The 17,762-nt window shown below is 47.3% G+C and overlaps 1 protein-coding gene across 1 annotated transcript in view; it reads right to left on the bottom strand.

The window, feature by feature from the left end:
- ECSCR (endothelial cell surface expressed chemotaxis and apoptosis regulator) overlaps positions 1-17,301 on the bottom strand; it is a gene marked incomplete at its 3' end in the record, with an annotated part of 19,315 nt that extends 2,014 nt beyond the window's left edge. The window contains exons 1-8 of the mRNA XM_009700098.1: positions 17,244-17,301; positions 6,803-6,844; positions 6,179-6,229; positions 4,607-4,717; positions 4,046-4,093; positions 2,096-2,143; positions 1,401-1,499; positions 30-128 (exon numbers count right to left, since the gene is read on the bottom strand). Coding sequence (XP_009698400.1) covers positions 30-128; positions 1,401-1,499; positions 2,096-2,143; positions 4,046-4,093; positions 4,607-4,717; positions 6,179-6,229; positions 6,803-6,844; positions 17,244-17,301 — 556 coding nt within the window. The remainder of the gene's footprint in view (positions 1-29; positions 129-1,400; positions 1,500-2,095; positions 2,144-4,045; positions 4,094-4,606; positions 4,718-6,178; positions 6,230-6,802; positions 6,845-17,243) is intronic.
- Between the last annotated feature and the right edge of the window lie 461 nt (positions 17,302-17,762).

The following is a 17,762-nucleotide window of genomic DNA, read 5'->3' as shown; positions in this document are numbered from 1 at the left end:
GGGAAAGACAAATCGCCCCAGGCAAATACCTTCTGAGTCCTTTGAGCGGTTACACTTGAACCTCAGGCTGACCACGCTGACGAGAATAATCACAACCACTATCAGGATAACTATGAAGCTGATGACACCTGGGGATGGAGGAAAGAACGGTCTGCGATCGATGTAACAACGTGCCTGTCCTCGGCTTCTAGGGTAGCGGGGAGACTTTGACTGTCATCAAAACTTGGGTAGGAAATCAGTATTTTCATTAAAATTAGTATGGTATGTAATAGGCAGAGAAGTAAGTGGTCACTAGAGCGGATGGCTTTATCCTCTTCTGTTTTAGCCTCAGAGGGCTTCTGATGAATACTTAATTGGTAAGGCAGTGCCAGGAGGGCAGAAGTCAGCTGATTACACTGGGGATTGATTGAAGTCTATGTCCCTACTACAGTTGGTAAATCTTATCCTAAAGGTGTATAAAGGCAGATAAATACATAATGTAATGGGGAGAGATAAGCTAAAGACTCTGAATGATGTTATCTGTCTCATAAACCAGTGGCCAAGTGCAGATTTGATTCTGGCATCTGGCCTCAATAAATCAAACTATTCTTTGCATGGGAATCTTGTCCTGTTAAGACTGCTTCAGGACTTCTCATGGCTTCCCTTGCAGGATATAAACAAATGATACTTATGTAGTTAACACTTGACTTTTAAAAATGCTTCTGAAAGAACGCTTTTTCCTACAGTGTGATAGAAATGAGCAAATTGGGTTTTTTTTCTCATCTTCATGGAAGAGGGGGACAGTATAGCCCAAGGCAGAGTGGGTCTCTTAAATCTACCCTGTGCCTATCTTCAAATCTATTGCCAGGTTAAGGTACGGCATCTTTTGCTCCATCCTTCTGCAGTCTGAAGGATGTGGAGGACTTGGCTGCTTCCTGCCAAGCAGGGTGCATCTGTACAGGGGGAGGCAGTAAGGCAGGGTGGGAATGAAGTCCCAACAAGTTTGCAAGGAAAGAAAAAATTGTCTAGGCTCCCAGGCAGGTGGCATATTTATTCTAGAAACTATCACGGAAACAAGAGCATAGCATGGGATCATTTGTGCCCAGGTCTTCTCCTAAAGTGGAGGTGGGGCAAACACTGGTGCTGGTAGCAAGATCCCAAGCTCAGCTGTGTAGCCATGATGGACTTTCAAATTGTCTGTCCCTTGTATACTGGGCATGGCTGGGACTGTTTATTAGGTAATTTATTGCCTGCTGGTGACAAGTCTTTTTCTCAAGGGTTTTCCCTTGCACTCTGAAAACTCCAGGATTAGGCATGCTGAAGAAGATGACTGTGAAGCCATCTTTGAAGCTGAGTGTCTAAAACAGCATGGCCTGGCAAAACAGATCCCCCTCCTCTCCCCAGGTTGCACAAGACCTTACCAAAAGCTGCCACCGTCAGTGGTGATTTATCATCTGTTGGCGTGGGCACAGGCAAGTAGCCAGAAGATGTTGGTGTTGGGGTGACTGGCTTTGAGATGCCTACAAAAGGGGAAAAAGGTAGCTTTTATATAAAAGTCTTTCTTCCAAGGTTGGGAAGAGGATTCCTAGCGATGCTAGAGGACCTAACTCACATTTGCACTTTATTGAAGAGAATAACGTTGGATCCTGGCCAGCCCCATCAATGTTAACAGCAAAGTGGCCGAGACCTATGTGGGAATTGGATTGCCTTGGTGTGTCCCCTTTTATCGACAATCTGAGAACACCCTCAGCATTTTCTGCTGGGACCCAAGGGATGAAGCTGAGCATAGCAGGTGAAGGACTGATCTGGCAGTGTGTTTGAGGGAGAGGCTTGTCCCGTCTCCCTTGTTTTACAAACTTTTGCTATAGTGGCACCTTTTCTGCTGTGATTTGCAACCACTGTTCCCAGGCTCAACAGGTTGCCCCAAAGTGCTGCTTCTGTGGAGCTTTACGGCTTTTCAAGGGTTAGATGGGATGGCCAGCATCCCTCAGGTACTCATTGGCCGTTCACCATGCTGCCTTGAAGACTGCAGTATGATGGCCTTGCTGTTGGCTGTGAAAAGGGCTATAAAACATCTAGCGATAACCATCTCTCTGCGTGAGAAAGAAGAAAGCACCTTGAGTTGCTGATGTTGTGGTAGTCTCGCTTCTCTTGGGCTCTCGACCTGCATAGAGAAACGCAGAATGTGAGTCTTGTCCTTGAGTGTCATCTAATAACCAGAAGAATTAGTGGGCATGCTGGAGAGGAGAATGGATTCACAGTGATGCTGGCAATGTCTGGGAAAACATGGAAGTCATACTCGGGCTAAAACCTTCCCACCAAGCATACTTTGTACTATTTTCCATGTCCAAATAGAAAGTCAAGGAACCAAAATTCAAATACCCTTGTATAAACTGTTCAGGCCTTGCAGTCCCAGGTGCAGTTTTTGGGCGGATACAGCAGCTGAATACCGGAAGAGTGAACTGGGAAGGTTATAGATTTGCTATTGCTCATAAACATTGAGACTTGAAAAAAAAATCTGCTTAGAGGAAGAAATTCTGCAGAATATGGCTGTGGATTGACTGTTCATCTTGTCCTTGGAGTTGGAATTAGTGGGTATGCTGTCCTGGGTTCTCTAGAAGTAATTAAGCTAGTTTGAGTTGGGCTAACTTGTACACCGTATGTAGTCTCGCTGTGGCAGCGTAGAGGTTTGTTTGAGCAAGGACTCCAGTTCTCAGTGGGATGAACTGGCTTATCTGAAGCTGTTGGGTTTGTGACAGCTGCTTCCAATGCCTGTGCAAGCAAATTTAAAGCTAGCCTCTGTGTTTCACTTGTACAGATTAAAAAAAACCCCTTTGCTGCCTCCTGAATGTGTGCTGAGCGGCCAGATTATTTGCACTGATCTTAATGAAGAGCTACAGGCCCTGTCAGGAGACTAAAAATGATACTTCAGAGCTTCAGAAGATCATCTGTAGGTCGAGTAGGATCTTCTTGCCTCCTTTCCCATCCCCACCTTCCCAACAGCAGTGTTGGCCAAAAGTATGTGCTGCCCGGAGAAGTGTGAAACAGCTCCTGGCACTCTGCGGTGGACCGCAGGGCGTGCAGCTGAAACTGGAGTTCCTGTCTTGCAGAAAACATCACTGATTTGGAAGGTAATTTTGCCAAAAGTCAGAAGCAAAAGGGGAAACCGTATGAAATAACAGATCTAACTGGTTCAGAAACAGGTAACCACATGGAGCAGAACAGTCCTGAGAAGCAGGGACCGCTGCTGTGCAATTTTTTCACCAGTCATCAAACCCTTTGTTTCATTCCGAAATGGTTCTTCTAGCCACAGGCGATGGGCAGAAGCTGTGGTTTGCTGAGCCTGGCTTGGATACCCCGTCCCTGGGAAATGTTGGGTCTCACACAACAGGAGACTTGGCTTTTGGAAGCATCAGCAACATTTCTATAGTCAAAGATGTATGGAGCTTTTCAGATATAAAGCAGGGTTATAATTAATGGCAATCTGCTCTGATGCAAAGGGCTCTTGGCTTAGCTGGGCACAGGCATGCTGGTTGGACATCTGTGCAGGCAGAGCTGACCACGGGTTTTTAACCTTGCTTGCATTAGAGAAGATCTGAGAGGTACTTGGAGAGGCGGAGCAGTTTCTGTCTTGACCACTGCAGATTTTTGAGGCTGAATCTTTTATGGGGAATCAGCTCAGTCGTCAGATTTCAGTCTTCCCACTCTCTTGGATTCTACCCTTATTCTGAGAAAACTCTTACTGAATCCTCTAATTTTTGCTAACAGGCTGGGTTAAGCAACTGTCAAAAGCAAAATTTTTTTTTTTGAAAGGATGTTAAAAGCGCTCCCTTTTCCTAAACATAGATCAGTCTTTCAAGTTCATCCCAGGTAGACGATGTTAAGTGCATTTGGTCGTGTCTTTTATCACTGCTTGTAAGGGTACCGGACATGATTTTGGGTATTACTGATGGCTCAACCCCATGATAAAGACTAGTGCTTGGATAACCTGCACCATGTGAACCAAGTAAGCTAATGGCCATGAAATTATCTAAACTTATTTTTACTCTATAAAAGGACAAAGTACCTTGAGGTGGTGAAGCTGCTGTGCTTCTACTTCCATTAGACTTTTCATCTGGATAAAGAAAACATGAGAAGGGAGAATTAACTCTGGAAGCTGCTACTAATTGTGCTATGGAGAGCTGTTGGGTTTCCATGGGGTAAAAAACTGTTTGCATGAGACTTCCCCTCAAAACAAACATCAAGATGTCCAGCTAGGAAGCTGTGCAGTCAATGTAGAGAGTGTACATGAGAGGTGAGCTTGGGAGAGGTCTGCTGGGGAGGCTGGGGTGCCTGTAGCTCCTCCACAAAACATTACCTAGGAAAGCATGATCTGGCTTTTCCGATATGGGCTTGCTGTGCAGCTGCCACATCTACGTTGTGGTTGTGTGCAGCCCTGTGCTTTCGGGGAGCGGGAATGAGCTGCTCGTTTAACAAAGACTCAAAAGAGATTCAAAAGTTGCTGCTACTGAGTAAGTGGCATGGTGTGGACTAGCCCAGTCTTTCTGATGCCCCCAGTTTTGCTTGGATAAGGAGGGATGCATAAATAGGTCCTGCCTGAGCAAAAATTGGATTTTTCCATACTTACCTCGCACAGTCAATGCTAGCAGTGTCGTAGCGACGGAAGAGGATTTGGCTGGGGTAGTTTGTCCCACAGAGGTGAGATTCAAGTTGGTTAGTGTTGATTTTACTGAAGGCTCTGTAGAGGAAGCATAGCTTTACTTCAAAGAGCTCTGCTCACCACAAGCTCTGCTCAGAAATGGCTTGGAGGAAGGCATGGGTATTGCAAAGAGTCCTCAAACTCCTTGGGAGTTACGGATAATCTGATAGGGAAAGCATGGGCGTGAGTAGACAAGGAAATAGCCTTCATCCTGCTCAGAGTCAGGGAACTCTTGTACTTCAGCGTTAGCTTTTGATTTTTTTCTTAGTGTACCGAGGTGCTGAGCTCACAGAGAAAGTCTGCTTTTTGCCACTGTTTTTTTCCTGGCTTTGAAAATGAAGATATTTTTATCACTGGACACTTTTAATTGGCTAGAGCTGCCTGGCACCCATGTGTTTGTTTGCTTGTTATCCGAAATGCTAACTTTAATGTTTCATTTCACTGAGAGTCTCTAAGCACAAATAATTCAGTTCTTGTAATGATTTGGAGGCTCTGTCATCTTCCTCAATTTGCTACTCAAAGCTGCATAGCAACAACATGATTCAGAGCAAGATGTGGGGGAAAGAGCTTTCAATAAGCCCTCTGCAAGGAAGAGTGGGTCACTAGCGTGGAATTTATAGGCAAGTTCCTTGTCTAGACTTCTCTTGGCTTTCCAATAAAAATGAGAAAAGAGTGAAAATGGTTTTAAGGTGTGGGGTTTTTTTGTTGTTGTTGTTTTTCTTCTTTTTTTCCAAATGCTTCACCAAAATTTTTGCATTTAGGAATAAGTTTCTTTTTTTCTGCAAGGTATAGAAGCAGAATCTGAGATATTTTTGAGATCTTTTTCCTTTATATTTTTGGGGTCCCTTTGGAGGAGTAGCTATGCTTAGATTTTTTTTTTTTTTTCCAAACATAGCCGGAAGAGATCTCTTTCCAAAGATCCAAGTGGACTAACAGGCGTGGATCTGGAGTTGGAGAGATCCCTTCTTGTATATTTAATTTTCTGTATTTTCAGACTGAAGCATGTAACTTTCTGTTAATACCTCCCTACGCCCACTTCCAGGGCTTCTGTGTGACCACGTACATGTGGTCATGTCCTGAAGCTGGTTTCAGCAGAGGAGGAGAACAGAAAAAAGAGAATAAGGGAACTCCTCAGAGGTTCGTATTACTTTAAAATATTTATCTGTCCTTATGACTGATTGCTGTTTCCATGAAGCTAGATAACAAAGCAAAACCTCCAGCATGAATAACTGAATTAGAGCTAGGGCAGCGTTCAGTCCCTGTGCTGACACAAACATTGCACGGTTTACGACAAGTCTCTTCATGCTTCCCCTTTTCCTCTTGGAGAAATGGGAAACATGTCGACCTGCGGTATGGGAGTGCTGAGGGTGTGCAAAGCACTGGAGGTTTTTAGTTGTTCTCATCTAACCTGCCGCTATACAGCCCCATTTATTGTGGGATGGCCCAGCTGGACTGACGGTCAGACCAGTTACAAGCCAGGATGCCCCTGATGAGCGTTACCTGAGGTATGGTTCTTTACTTCAGGGCTGTGTGTCGTGGGTTGGGATTGACCTGTAACACAAGCAGAGAGACATGGAGGTGACATCTCCTATGTGTGCAGGATCTCCGTGGGGAGGGTTGAAGGATGGGCCGGAAAGGGACCATTATAGCCAGTAAGAGCTGAAAGGGTGATAGGGGCAAGAGGTGCGAAGGAGGGAGTTTGTCACTGGTGTGGCTATGGGGACCTGTGGGTGAAGGAACCTTGGCTCTGAGGATCCATGGAGGAGAGCATGCTAACTGCTAGGAGACAGCTGGGGGAAACGGGAAGAAAAGATGAGGCAGGATCTCTCTGCTTTCGTTAGGCTTCCTGGAACACCGCATAGCTCTTTTCCGGACAAAAAGGGGAGCCAGGTGAGGTTATCATCTGGGATGCAGTGCCCTCCATGGCCCCTGGAGATCTAGGGGTGAGTGATGATAGATGGGGCAGGCACAGGTGGGCAATGCAGGGTCCGGGGAGAAGGTGCTTCGGCAGATGGGAGTTTTGAATCTGGTTTCCATTTGTGGACTCTCCATTTGCATTCCCCTATGGGCATGTGCATCCACATCCAAATAAACATATAAAGCAGATCACAACCCAGGAGGTACCTGTTACAGCGTGGACAGAAGAGTCTGTGGAGGTTGTAGTACCTGAAATGAAAGAGGAAGAGCATTAGCGGTGCTAATCTGTGACTGTCGCTAGCGCATTGGTGTTCTTGCTGGTTGTGTGGTTTGGGTTTTCCTTGTTTTCTGTAGGAATGACTTTGAAACACGTGATTTCCCCAAAAGCAGTAGTAAAGAAGTAATAGCAAACACTGAGGGCAAAACTATCAAGTTCTGAGTAAATTAGTACTGGAGTTTATTCAGCCAGGATAAATGCCCTCCTCCCGAGGTGGAGCCGAACCCTTCACAGAGCCGTCGTCTTCTCTTCCAGGGGCTGTGCAAGGCGCCGTATAAATCAGTGGGGTCATTCCCTCCCCACCAGCTGTTTGCCTCCGGCTCAGTCTAGGTGGAGAAAGGCTGTTTGACCTGTAGTCTGGAGCTGTTTAAAGAGTTAAGACACACACTGGATGAGGTTTGTAAAGGCTTCCAGGAGCCTTTGGGACTGTTTTTCCTTCCTGTCTCCTGCCTCTGATCCTTCTGTCCCCTGTATTTGTATCCTGGGAAGCTGGCTGAAGCCTTGTGGCTCTGTAAGTGGGGACACAGGGAGGGGGCTGTGGCTTAGGGACTGACTCAGAGCTGCCTTCCCTGGTCTGCCCAAGCTTTGCTCTCCCAGGATTGTAGCTGTTGCACCGAGCCCCTAGTTTCTCAGCTGAAAAGTGGTTTTGTTTGTTTTTTTTTCGACAAAGCATCCCTGCACCAATCCCCCACGTTGCCTGCTCTCAGGATACCTCGTGTTTTCCTTTAACCTCCAGCTATCTTTAAGCCCAACCATTAGATGAGATGCCAATTAAAAATGCAGCCATTTAAAACTGAAAAAAGAAATGTCCAGTTCCTGTACCTGGGGACAAGAACTGGAAAATGTAAATGCACTTTAAACGCTCAAATCAAACCCAACTGATTTGAGAAGGTGACTTTGAGTCTGTCGTTTTGGAAATGCACATCCTAATTGGTATTTTTAAATGGTTATTGCTGGTAATCCTGGTGCTGCCTGTAGTTAAGATTAATGAAAGAAGCTACATTACAGCTCCAGAAACCAGGTGAATCTGATCCCACCAGTGATCCGTCTCACCGTAGTCCCACGAGAGCTAAAGGTTTCAGACAAAAAGGGACAGCAGTACAGGTTGAATCCTTCCAGCCCACTGTCCCCTTGTAATGCCCCGTAACTCCATTGCAACAGTGGTGTGTGACGAGGTGCGGTGCCTTTGCAGGACGCTACACCCCAAGGTGTGACAGGAGAGGAGGTCCAGGAAGGCTGGCCAGAGCAGAGCAGTGCTTGTGTGCCCATTTACAACCAGAATCTGTCCTCCCCATACACGAGATTCATCTCGTCTGCTGCTTTACATCTCTCCTGAGCCAGCCTGCAAGAGAGCTCATCTCCAGGTTCTCTTTTCTCACCAAAGAGAGGACCAGACACTTCCAAAACCCTATCGCTCTGACCTATTTCAGATCTCTACCTTACTGCCTTACCTTACCTTACCTGTTTCAGATTTCTACTAGAGGAGCTAGAGGAGCCACAGCCTGCAACACCCCGTATCTTACCAGTTGCTGTAGAGGCGAGGTAGGCAATGAAATTCGTGGTAGGTACCTGTTGGTGTCTGAAAGAGGTCAGATAAATGCCCTGATAGCGGTGCGTATCTGGAATGAGATCTTCAGCAGCCAGTGTATGTGGGTTATCAGGGCTTGGCTCAGAGCTCAGCCCTTGGGACCGTCTGGGTGTAGCAAGCTCCTGATTGATCTCATTTTTCTCATGTAACTGCATTGGAGCTGTAATTGTTTTTTTGTCTGAGGCTTTATGACAATGGCCCCAGCCAAACAGGAACCAAAACAGTGTGTAAACCGTGGTGAATACATAATAAAATGTAGTCTCTTTCCAGATAGGATTTGGCTGTGAAAATCAGGTCTGACTTTTCAGATCTTTTCCATGCTTTTCTCTTCTAGCTTACTGGGTAGCAGGCTGGCAAAATCTGTCTTGTTTAGTCCATGAGAGGAGCCATGATCAGATCTTTAATTACATAGAGAGGAAGGGACTGATTTGTTTTCTAAATCCATTGGGAACAGGACCAGAAAACAAGGACTTTAACTGCAGCAAGGAAGAGGGAGGCTGGACAGTAGGAAACTGCCTTGACATAAAGATAGTGAATTGCTAAGAATGATTGCATAGGAGAATTATAGAATATCCCTCTCTGCAGGTTTTGAAGAGCAGGTTAGATGAACATCAGTCTAGTAACATAAACAGGATTATGAACCGATGCAGCATCACTTACTAAATCAATTAATATAATGGAAAAAAAAAGACCTTTTGGGCACACGGTTGTTCTTAAAGAGGTCTAGAGACTCTGCTTTTGAGGAAGGGGAATGCCCCCCTTCGCAGCCCGGTCGCCTGGGATGCTGTGGGGCACTGCCTGCTCCCCAGGGGCCCAGCTGACTCCATGGAGTGAGGTGACTTGGGCTGTTTCTATCGATCCCAAGATTGTGCCAAGTTTCCTCTTTGTTGCTGGGCTTCCTCTTCTAAAACAGCTTTATAACACAATTTCTGGACATTGGCTTGCAAATGCTTTAAGGTACTCTGTATACATTCAGCACAAAAAATAATGTGCTGAGGTCATCATGGGGGCCAGTATCCTCTAGCAGCTGTCAAACTCAAACAGCTCCTCTTTCTCCAAAATTCCTTTGCAGAAGCCATTCTCTTGTTTTCCCATAGGGAAGGGTAGCTGCTTGTAACACATTGTCCTTTCTAAATTATCACAGGTGCTTTTTAATGTACATGGCACGTGAAAGTACCGAGAATCGCTGAAGAAAGAGCTGTTGTCTACACTTAGTCTTTATTGAAGGAGAAGGGGAATAAAGGTGTTGAGCTGGCCCTTTATTCCACCATTTTTGGTGCAGCTGAGGAGAAATCTGAGAGCTTGAATGGAGCTTGTAGGGATGGGAGGAAGCTGAGACCAAGGGAGTGTGTACTTGCTGTGTACTGCCATCCCTGATGGGACCATCCCGTGGGCTAGTTCCAGCATCCTTGGTACTGGGGCAAGAGGAAGAGGATCGTACTCAACACTTTCTTCCACCACAGCTCAGCCCTTTGCTGAAGGTCACGCCAGAGCACTGGCTCATAAGGAGCTCTCCATTTGCAAAACTAAACCTTGGGGTTATTGTAAGATGAATAAGCAGGTTTTTTTTCAGTGCTCAGTCCCTGGAGTTCAGCTGGCCAAGTAGATGCTCACCCTGGTCTGCCACGTTTGAGTTTTGCTGCTGAGAAGTGACTGGTCTTGCTGTGAAGAGGCCAAGGGATGGAGATCTCCTTTTGACACTTCACTCAGGAATAAATGTCCCTGGCTTCTCTAAACACAACCGCACATTATCGCAAAGCGGGGCAGGTCTGGCTCTGACTTCTGGCCACTGCTGCTTGTTATGCCTTCCCTGCCAACTCAAATAATCAAAAGTCCTGTTATATTAGGTGTTTTCTTTTGGTGAAGGTGCTTAGCATCCCAGTTGAATTACATCGGAGGGGGACGGACGTGAGCAAAGCAGGAAGAGACCCAAGCCACGTCGTGGGGCTGGGTAGCAGGATGGGTACGAACAAAAAAAGGGCCACGCGTCGCGGCTCCCTGCAGACGTCCCCGGGGGACTCTCGTGCAAACGGTGCTGGAAACCGTTTCCTCCCGGTGCCGCTGCCAGCAGGGCCCTGCTCCCTTCCACGGAGGGCCCTGGCTGTATAAACAGCTAACAATAATAATCAGGATGCAGCCAGCGCAGCTGTAATTGCAATAAACATCAAAGCCATTCAAATGACTCACCATTGAGCCTAAGCACTGCCGAGATATTTGTTGAGTGTTTGGGTGCAAGTGATTTATAGCTGGATTGTGCAGTTCTAGGTGGAGACGGGGAGCTTACTGAGGGATTTATGATGAGAAATACAGCTTTCGGCTCTTGCTGTAATGAGAAACTCCTGATTGCCCAGGAGACCCGTAGGGCTGCAGAGGAGCGCGTCGGAGCTGCAGGTGCATTTCAGCTCTGACTCAGCACTAGCTGCTTTTCGGTTAATTTTTCTAGAGGATGAGAGGGGGAATTTTGGCTTTCTCTTAGGTCTTCTGTGAGGTTAGATGTGAGTGTCAGACTGAGAGCGGATGGGTCTTTCCATGGGGCCATCTCTCATGACAGCTGACAGCCAGCAGCTCACCCTGCTCACTCCTCAGCCCAAAAAGAGAATTATGTGAAACAAAATGGTGAATTTTAGGTATTTCTGCTTTGGTATTATTTTTAGCAATCGTAGACATTTAAAGAGTGGTTTCTCCAGCTGCTGACCAGAGGCACTGACAATTTAAATCCCCAAACTTTACATAGAGCCTCCGTATAGCAGCAGTGCTGTAGCAGACACCCGGGCCAGCTGTTGGAAACACTTCAGGAGGGTTCAGATGAGGATCTCCGACACTGGTATGGAGGCACAGGGACTGCGACTGATCCTGTCCACTCAGAACTGGTGATGGAGAGGGACCGTCTATCCCCAATGATGTGTAACGCTGGACTTGCTGGACTTTTCTCCTCCCCTGGTGGTTTTGGGGGGAGATGTAGTGATGTCCTACCCGTCCCCAGGTAGCAGATTGCATGGCAGGGAGCTGCAGAGCCCGTGTGACATTGTGCAGCCATGCTGTACCAACCTCGGTGTCACCCTCTGTTTGCTGGTTGCATAAACAAATGCTTTCAGAAAAGAGACCTAGCCACCTAAAATTAGACTTTTCAATTCACATATTATTGGCATTTCCTTCAAACGACCCATGACAAAAATATACTGACCGCTTAACAGAAATGCAGCTGTTTCTTGGGTGAAACGCAGCAGCTGCTGAAGCAGCAGAGAGCAACAACACCCAATTCTTAGGACTTTCACATGGAAAAAAATTCCTGTATTAGGAAACCTGAAAAGCAGAGAGCTCTGCAAAAGTCTAGGTCCTATTTTATGAAGCACCTAACAAAGGTGCCTCTGCCTTGAGGGTCTCACAGCAGAATAGGTAACGTGGAAATTGTGGCAGAGAGAGAGGAAAAGTGTCGTTGTGCAGGCTGGATAACTGACAGCCTAAATCAGGTCCCAGATCCACAGAGGTATTTAAGCCTCTAATTCCCAAATGGCACGGGGGGGTTTGGCAGCTCACTGCCAAGTGGTTCTGAATTGTAATGACTTGGCCAAACTGTTATGGAAAGTTTAGAGAGCCAGGAATTAAACCCGGATCTCATCAGCAATTAAAAACAACCTTAGCCTTCCTCTGCCCCTCCTCAAGGGCTGCACCCAAGCCTGGGCATCCTCTCTGAGCATTGCGCTCTGTGCTCCGCTCTGGTGAGCTGTTCTGGAAACAAATCTTAGCGGAAGTCAATTAAAAACCACTTGAGTGTAGAAAACAAGCCAGGAGACAAACAATGTGGGGAAACTGCACGCATGGAGCGGGCTCTGCTGCATCACTGTGCGTGCTGAGGTCTTGTTTTTTCCATGAAAAGAGGTTGCTCCGAGAAGAGCGAAGCGGCACGGCTTTTTTCTCCTGGCTGCACCACCACCGCTCCGTGGTGTTTGGGGAGTAAACACCTGCTCCATCAGGCTGCTGCACCATCACCCTCCCAGCTGCTTACTGGTTCCAGTTTCCTCTGTGACCTGCTTGTTTTAGAGCTCTGTGTTTGCTCCTCATCTCTGTAGTGCTGGGCTGTGGGTCCTGCCTTTCTCCTGGCTATGCTGCTCCTGGGGTTTGGCCCTGGGTCTGGGGGTTTGGAGGAGGAAATCACTCCATGCCCAGTCAGATGAAAGGTGGGGGGACCACCTGTCCAGGCTCAGTGGGAGCTGGAGCCCAACATGTGCTTTTTGCCTATGTACAGGTTGTGGGGTTTTTTTGTTTGGTTGGTTTTTTTTTTTTTTTTTTTTTTTTTTAAATAATATTATTCATCAGCAGATCTCAAAGCGGTTCACAGAGGAGATGGATAGTGTTAGCTCTGCTTTGTTTTCTGCAGATGCGGAAACTGAGGCACAGAGGAAGCATCCCGAGCTGCAGGCTAGTTCAGCTGTGCAAGTATCACACCCTTGGTAAAGCTACCAGCCAAGGTCCTGCCCTTCTACAGGCCACCTCGCAGGCGGTCCTCATCAATTTGTCTGATCTTGTTCCAGATGTTGTGTGCTCCAGCTGCTGTAGATCAGCTGCTGTATTTGCTTGTAGTCTACACCTCTGGACAGGCATCCGCAGAGCCCTGTGACAGTACACGCGTTACCATCCCCTGCAGCCAACGTGGTGGGTGCCTACCAGAATCGTCTTGCTTCCCCCAAGTTCGTGGAGGCTCTTTACTACCGTTTCCAAGTTTCTTCCCAAGTTTATTATTAGCTCCAGTAATTCCAAGATTCCCCAGGTTTATTTGGGCGTTGCTGGTAGCAGCCAGGCTATGTGGTGGTCGTGAACCATGGTGCAGGAATGTGATCTGCTGGGTTCAGTTCAGCTCCCACCTTGTGATTCAGGTGTGTCAGGGGCTGGTGGCACAGGTGTTTCTCATAATTCCTGTTCTTTCCACTTGTCATAAGTCTCCCAGCTTGAACCCCAGGGGAGCAGCTGAAGGACATTGCTGTCTGGATGCAGTCATTTCAGCACGTTGGGGCTGGGGAGGCACCGTGCAGGTGCTGCCTGAAGTGCTGAGTCTTGCAGAAGAGGCAGCTAAAGAGCAGGTAAAGCACCTTGGCCTGACAAGCTTCAGCTGAGTCCAGATTTTAGGTGAGTGACTCTGGTGATATCACCTAGGTTTTATTCCTAGATTTCAAAACATTTTATGGGAGAAGTAATTTTATTATCCCTGTTTCGTATCTGGGGAAGACAAGGCACAGGAGCGTTACATGGCTGTGGTTAGTGGCAGGCATGAAGCCCAGTGGTCCTGTGTCCCCATCTGGTGCATCATCAGCTGTGACATGCTTCTCCCTCATTTCTAATCCCACTAATTTCAGTGTGATTCCAAGATTTTTAGCAACTCCAGAGCCATGAGAGGACCTTATTGGATCGTATGTCTGGAGCTGCTCACCCAGGGCTGTGCTGCCCTCGGGAGCATGCAGGGTCTGTGGTTGTGCCTGATAGTGGTGGGAAAGGTGGGGGAGACCCACCTTGGGTCCCCCCCTGTGCCTGGAACCGGTGATGGCTGTCCCCAGTGGCTATCTCCAGTGCCAGAAGGGTTTGCCCAGCTTGCTCCAGAGGGTGGATGCACATGCTCCACACCTCCATGGCCCCCTCTTCCACATTGCTGCAACAAACAGCTCCACGTGAGCTCCCTTTGCCTCCTCTTCACGTGGAGTGGCAAGCCCAAGCCATTAGCTTTGCTTCTGTACTATGATGTCCCTGTCCTGTCCCTGTGTCCTGGATCAGCAACCTTGATCTCAGGGAACTGAATCCCAAGCCAGTGGTTTCTCACTAGCACGAGGGAAGAAGATTCTCCCTAACCTGTTGAAATCCAACTGCTAGTAAGGCGGTGCTGGTTAACCACATCCCTGATGTTTCACCAGGTTTGTAGGAAGTTTCACCAGCTACCAGCATTAGGGGCAAAGTTTCCTTGAAACTTTTATATCTTCAAACATCCCCCACATACTAGAGGGGACTTTGCTCCTTTCTGTTGTGTGGGGATGATTCAGCTGAAAGGTAAAACCAGCACCCACCAGCCCATTAGTCTACAAAAGAGACCGAATTGGGGAATTTCCTCCTTTTTGTGGTGGTTGGGTCATGCTGAGTGGGCTCGTCTGGGCAGTGGAGTAATCAGACCTTCTAGGCAAGGCTTGGCAGTGGTGGCTTTTGCAAGACTCAGGTCTTCCTTTTCCAGCCTCTGGCTTAAGCCCGCACCTTGGCTTTCCCAGCAGGAGCATTCCCAGTATTGGGTTACCAGCACTGTCCCCTCCAAGGACAGCTGCTGTTGACTCACCTATTGTAAATAGGATATAATTCCTGGAAACCATCTCCGGCCACTTTGGTCAGATTTGCAGAGTCATCTGCAGGGTTTCATGTTACTAGAAGGGAGCAGTTTGGTTTGTGAACAAACATTTCTCCTAACCACCTCCGGCTTTCTCTTCCTTCTTCACTAGGTCAGGGTTGCCCTGGCCTCTCCTTTTTGTCCCAGAATGCACTGGATGCCCTGGTTTAAGGATACAAGTACCATGTCTAGAAGGTCTCCTGGTAGCTCAATGTCTGTCCTCTAGCTGCACCCCATGTTTTTGATAATATTAAAAATATATATCGACATATATTTTCAATGTACTATGCTTCTCGTGGCATTATCCATCCATCGGCTGTGGCGCAGATAAGGAGAGCGGTGGATGAAGTGACAGTGGGAAAATCCTGCTGGGCTTTCATCAGCTTTGAGGAAGAATTTTTCAGTGGAAATCTTTTGTCTGGAAAATGCCTGCCCATTGTAATGGAAACGGTTCATAGGAAGAGGTTTGTTTGGACAAATTTTCTGTTAAGTGTTTCTGGGGGAGGAAAAACAGGTTGGAAATGTTCCAAACCTTCCCACTTCAGCAATTTCAAAATAACAGTATTTGAACCTCCCTTTAGAAATAACTGTGAGAGCTTAGAAGTTTAAATTAAGAAATAATACATTCATTAATAAATTAATGAACTTGCACAAAGTGAAGAGAGAAAAAAAAAAGGCCTGTGTGGAAATGGGCAGGTATTAGTTTCCAGCCAAAGCAAACTCTGTCTGTCCTGCAAGGTTACCTCCATCTCCTCAGGTGCAGGGAGACCTCTGAGCTCTTCTGTCTCGTTGAAGAGCCTCTAATTCCCTTCTCCAGCTGCCTGTGTGTCGGCGAGCCAGCAGCATCACTGACCCTGTCTCTGCCCCTTGCTCTAAGCCTCCTGCTTTGCCTTGCGCAGAAGCTTCCCCCTCCACGTACTACACCACCTTAGTGACTTTGCTATAAAATTAAAAATAAAATTAAAAAAAAAACATTTTAGAACTGTCAGATCAATGCAGAAAAGTGAGACAGCATACATGCCAGTGGGGAAGGCTGGTTGTTTTGTTCGAAGCCAGAGAGGTGCAACTGCAGCATCAGCTGATGTGCAGCGAGCATCAGCAATGCCGTTATCTCTGTCTGTAGGTATTGGCCCTGCTGGGGTCTGGCGCTAGCTGCTAGACACACATCTAATGAGAATGGTCCCTGCCCCATGATTTTAAGCAGAGGACAAAGACGATGCTCTCAGGACTGAAGGATGGAGAGTCGCAGCCCTTCCACCTGATGCTGCAGCAGCCGAGTCTGCCGGGGAGGTGAATCTCTGGGGGCAGTGGAGCCGGTGGTCCCGCACCGGGCAGGGGGCTGGATCTTGGCATGATGCAGCCAAGCCAGAGAAGGTGCCTGACAACCTCTGTGGCATTCTTGTCCCGTGCAAACCATACCAAGTAGTTTTTAAGAGAAAAATAGCATTCTGGGCAGGCATTTTGGAGTGTCACAGTATGGCTGCGGGGCCTCAAAGCCCTTTGTCTGATACCAGGCACAATTCACCCCTCTGCTGAAGCCAGCACTATTGCACTCTAATGAGGAGAGAAATTTTCCAATCCATGTGCTCTTACTTCTCAGAATTACACAGCTGCTAACTGAATTGGTTTCTATATTCTCTGCCTTTTAAAAATCCCATTATTACCAGCACAATAGCGGTAACCCATAGGCAACTTTTATGGTTTAATGATAAAAACTTTTGAGACACGTTATTTTTAGGTGGTTGTCTATTAGAATCAGCGATGATGTTGCAGTCTATATTCCTTTCAGTGCGTTTCAGCTCCTAGCTATATTACAGCTGTCAGCAATGCAAGAGATGCCTGACGATGCAGGAAAAAACAACCTGTCACCCTTCAGAGCAGGAAACCCGTTCCTTCATCCCACACCGCGACTCACGTGGGAAAGAGAAGTTAAAGCAGAATTATCACAAAGGAGCAGAATTATTACAATGAGGACAAGGCATGTTCTGCATGAATCTTGCACGTGGTCTTTGTATTTATGTTGACAAGAGGAAAAATTAAAATCAGTCAAGGAAAAAATATTTGAGGAAAATAATATCCTGTACATTTAAATGTTCTACCTTTACTCTTACTTGACAAAAGTCATTTGCTACAAAACGCCTCAGCATCACAAACCTCAGCAGAAACACTCCTTTTGTTAACGAGAAAACAAATTCTTTTATTCCAGCACCACCAAATAAACCGTGTAAACCTGGTACAGCCACATTTTTCCCAGCAACCTGACTCCTGCCACCCCTGAATTTAAAGGCTGAGCTTTCCCACGACAGCTACTACGCGTTCAAGCCTCTGACCGATTCCCTTTGGTGCTCCCCATGAAGCCGGGCTCCCCAAATCCACCCATCCAGCACCGTTTCACCCTCCCCGGGACACGAGTGGAGCATCTCACCTCGGAACAGCACGCAGCCAAACAGCCAGAGGAGCGGATGGACGGACGGAGCCAGCATCTTCTCGGTGGCTTGTGGCTCTGCAGCCTGGCTAAGGCTCTGTCCATCCCGGGAGGGACGAGAGGGTGAGGAGCGATTTGCCTGCCTGGGCTGACTCTCGCAGTGCTTCCTGTTAAAGAATAGAAGGAAACGGGCTGAATCCACAGGGGAACTGTGTTTTTTAGCCCATTATGGTCGGAGAGGATGTGAGACATCGCTTACCGATGGCAAAGGAAACCTCGCCATCAGTTTGTTGGGGGATTCAGCTCTCATAGTGGGGGAGAGCAGTGTCGTGGTGGGCCTGCCCTGCCTTGGGCCTTAGTAGCTTCTTTAGGGTGCTGGGGTTTTTTTTGGGGAGATGCTTTGTTTGTGGTGAGGATGGGCACCCCAGGTCCAATCCATTTTGTGTCAGCTGAGAGGGCTTCAGGCAGTATTGGTCATTCCTGGGCTAAGAGCTGCTGGAGGAGCTGGTCCTCCCTTCC

This window comes from Cariama cristata, unplaced genomic scaffold, assembly GCF_000690535.1.
Source record: "Cariama cristata isolate BGI_N322 unplaced genomic scaffold, ASM69053v1 scaffold24045, whole genome shotgun sequence".
Classification (NCBI taxonomy): Eukaryota; Metazoa; Chordata; class Aves; order Cariamiformes; family Cariamidae; genus Cariama; species Cariama cristata.
The sequence above is the reverse complement of the archived record's forward strand: the minus strand, read 5'-3'. Positions and strand labels throughout refer to the sequence as shown.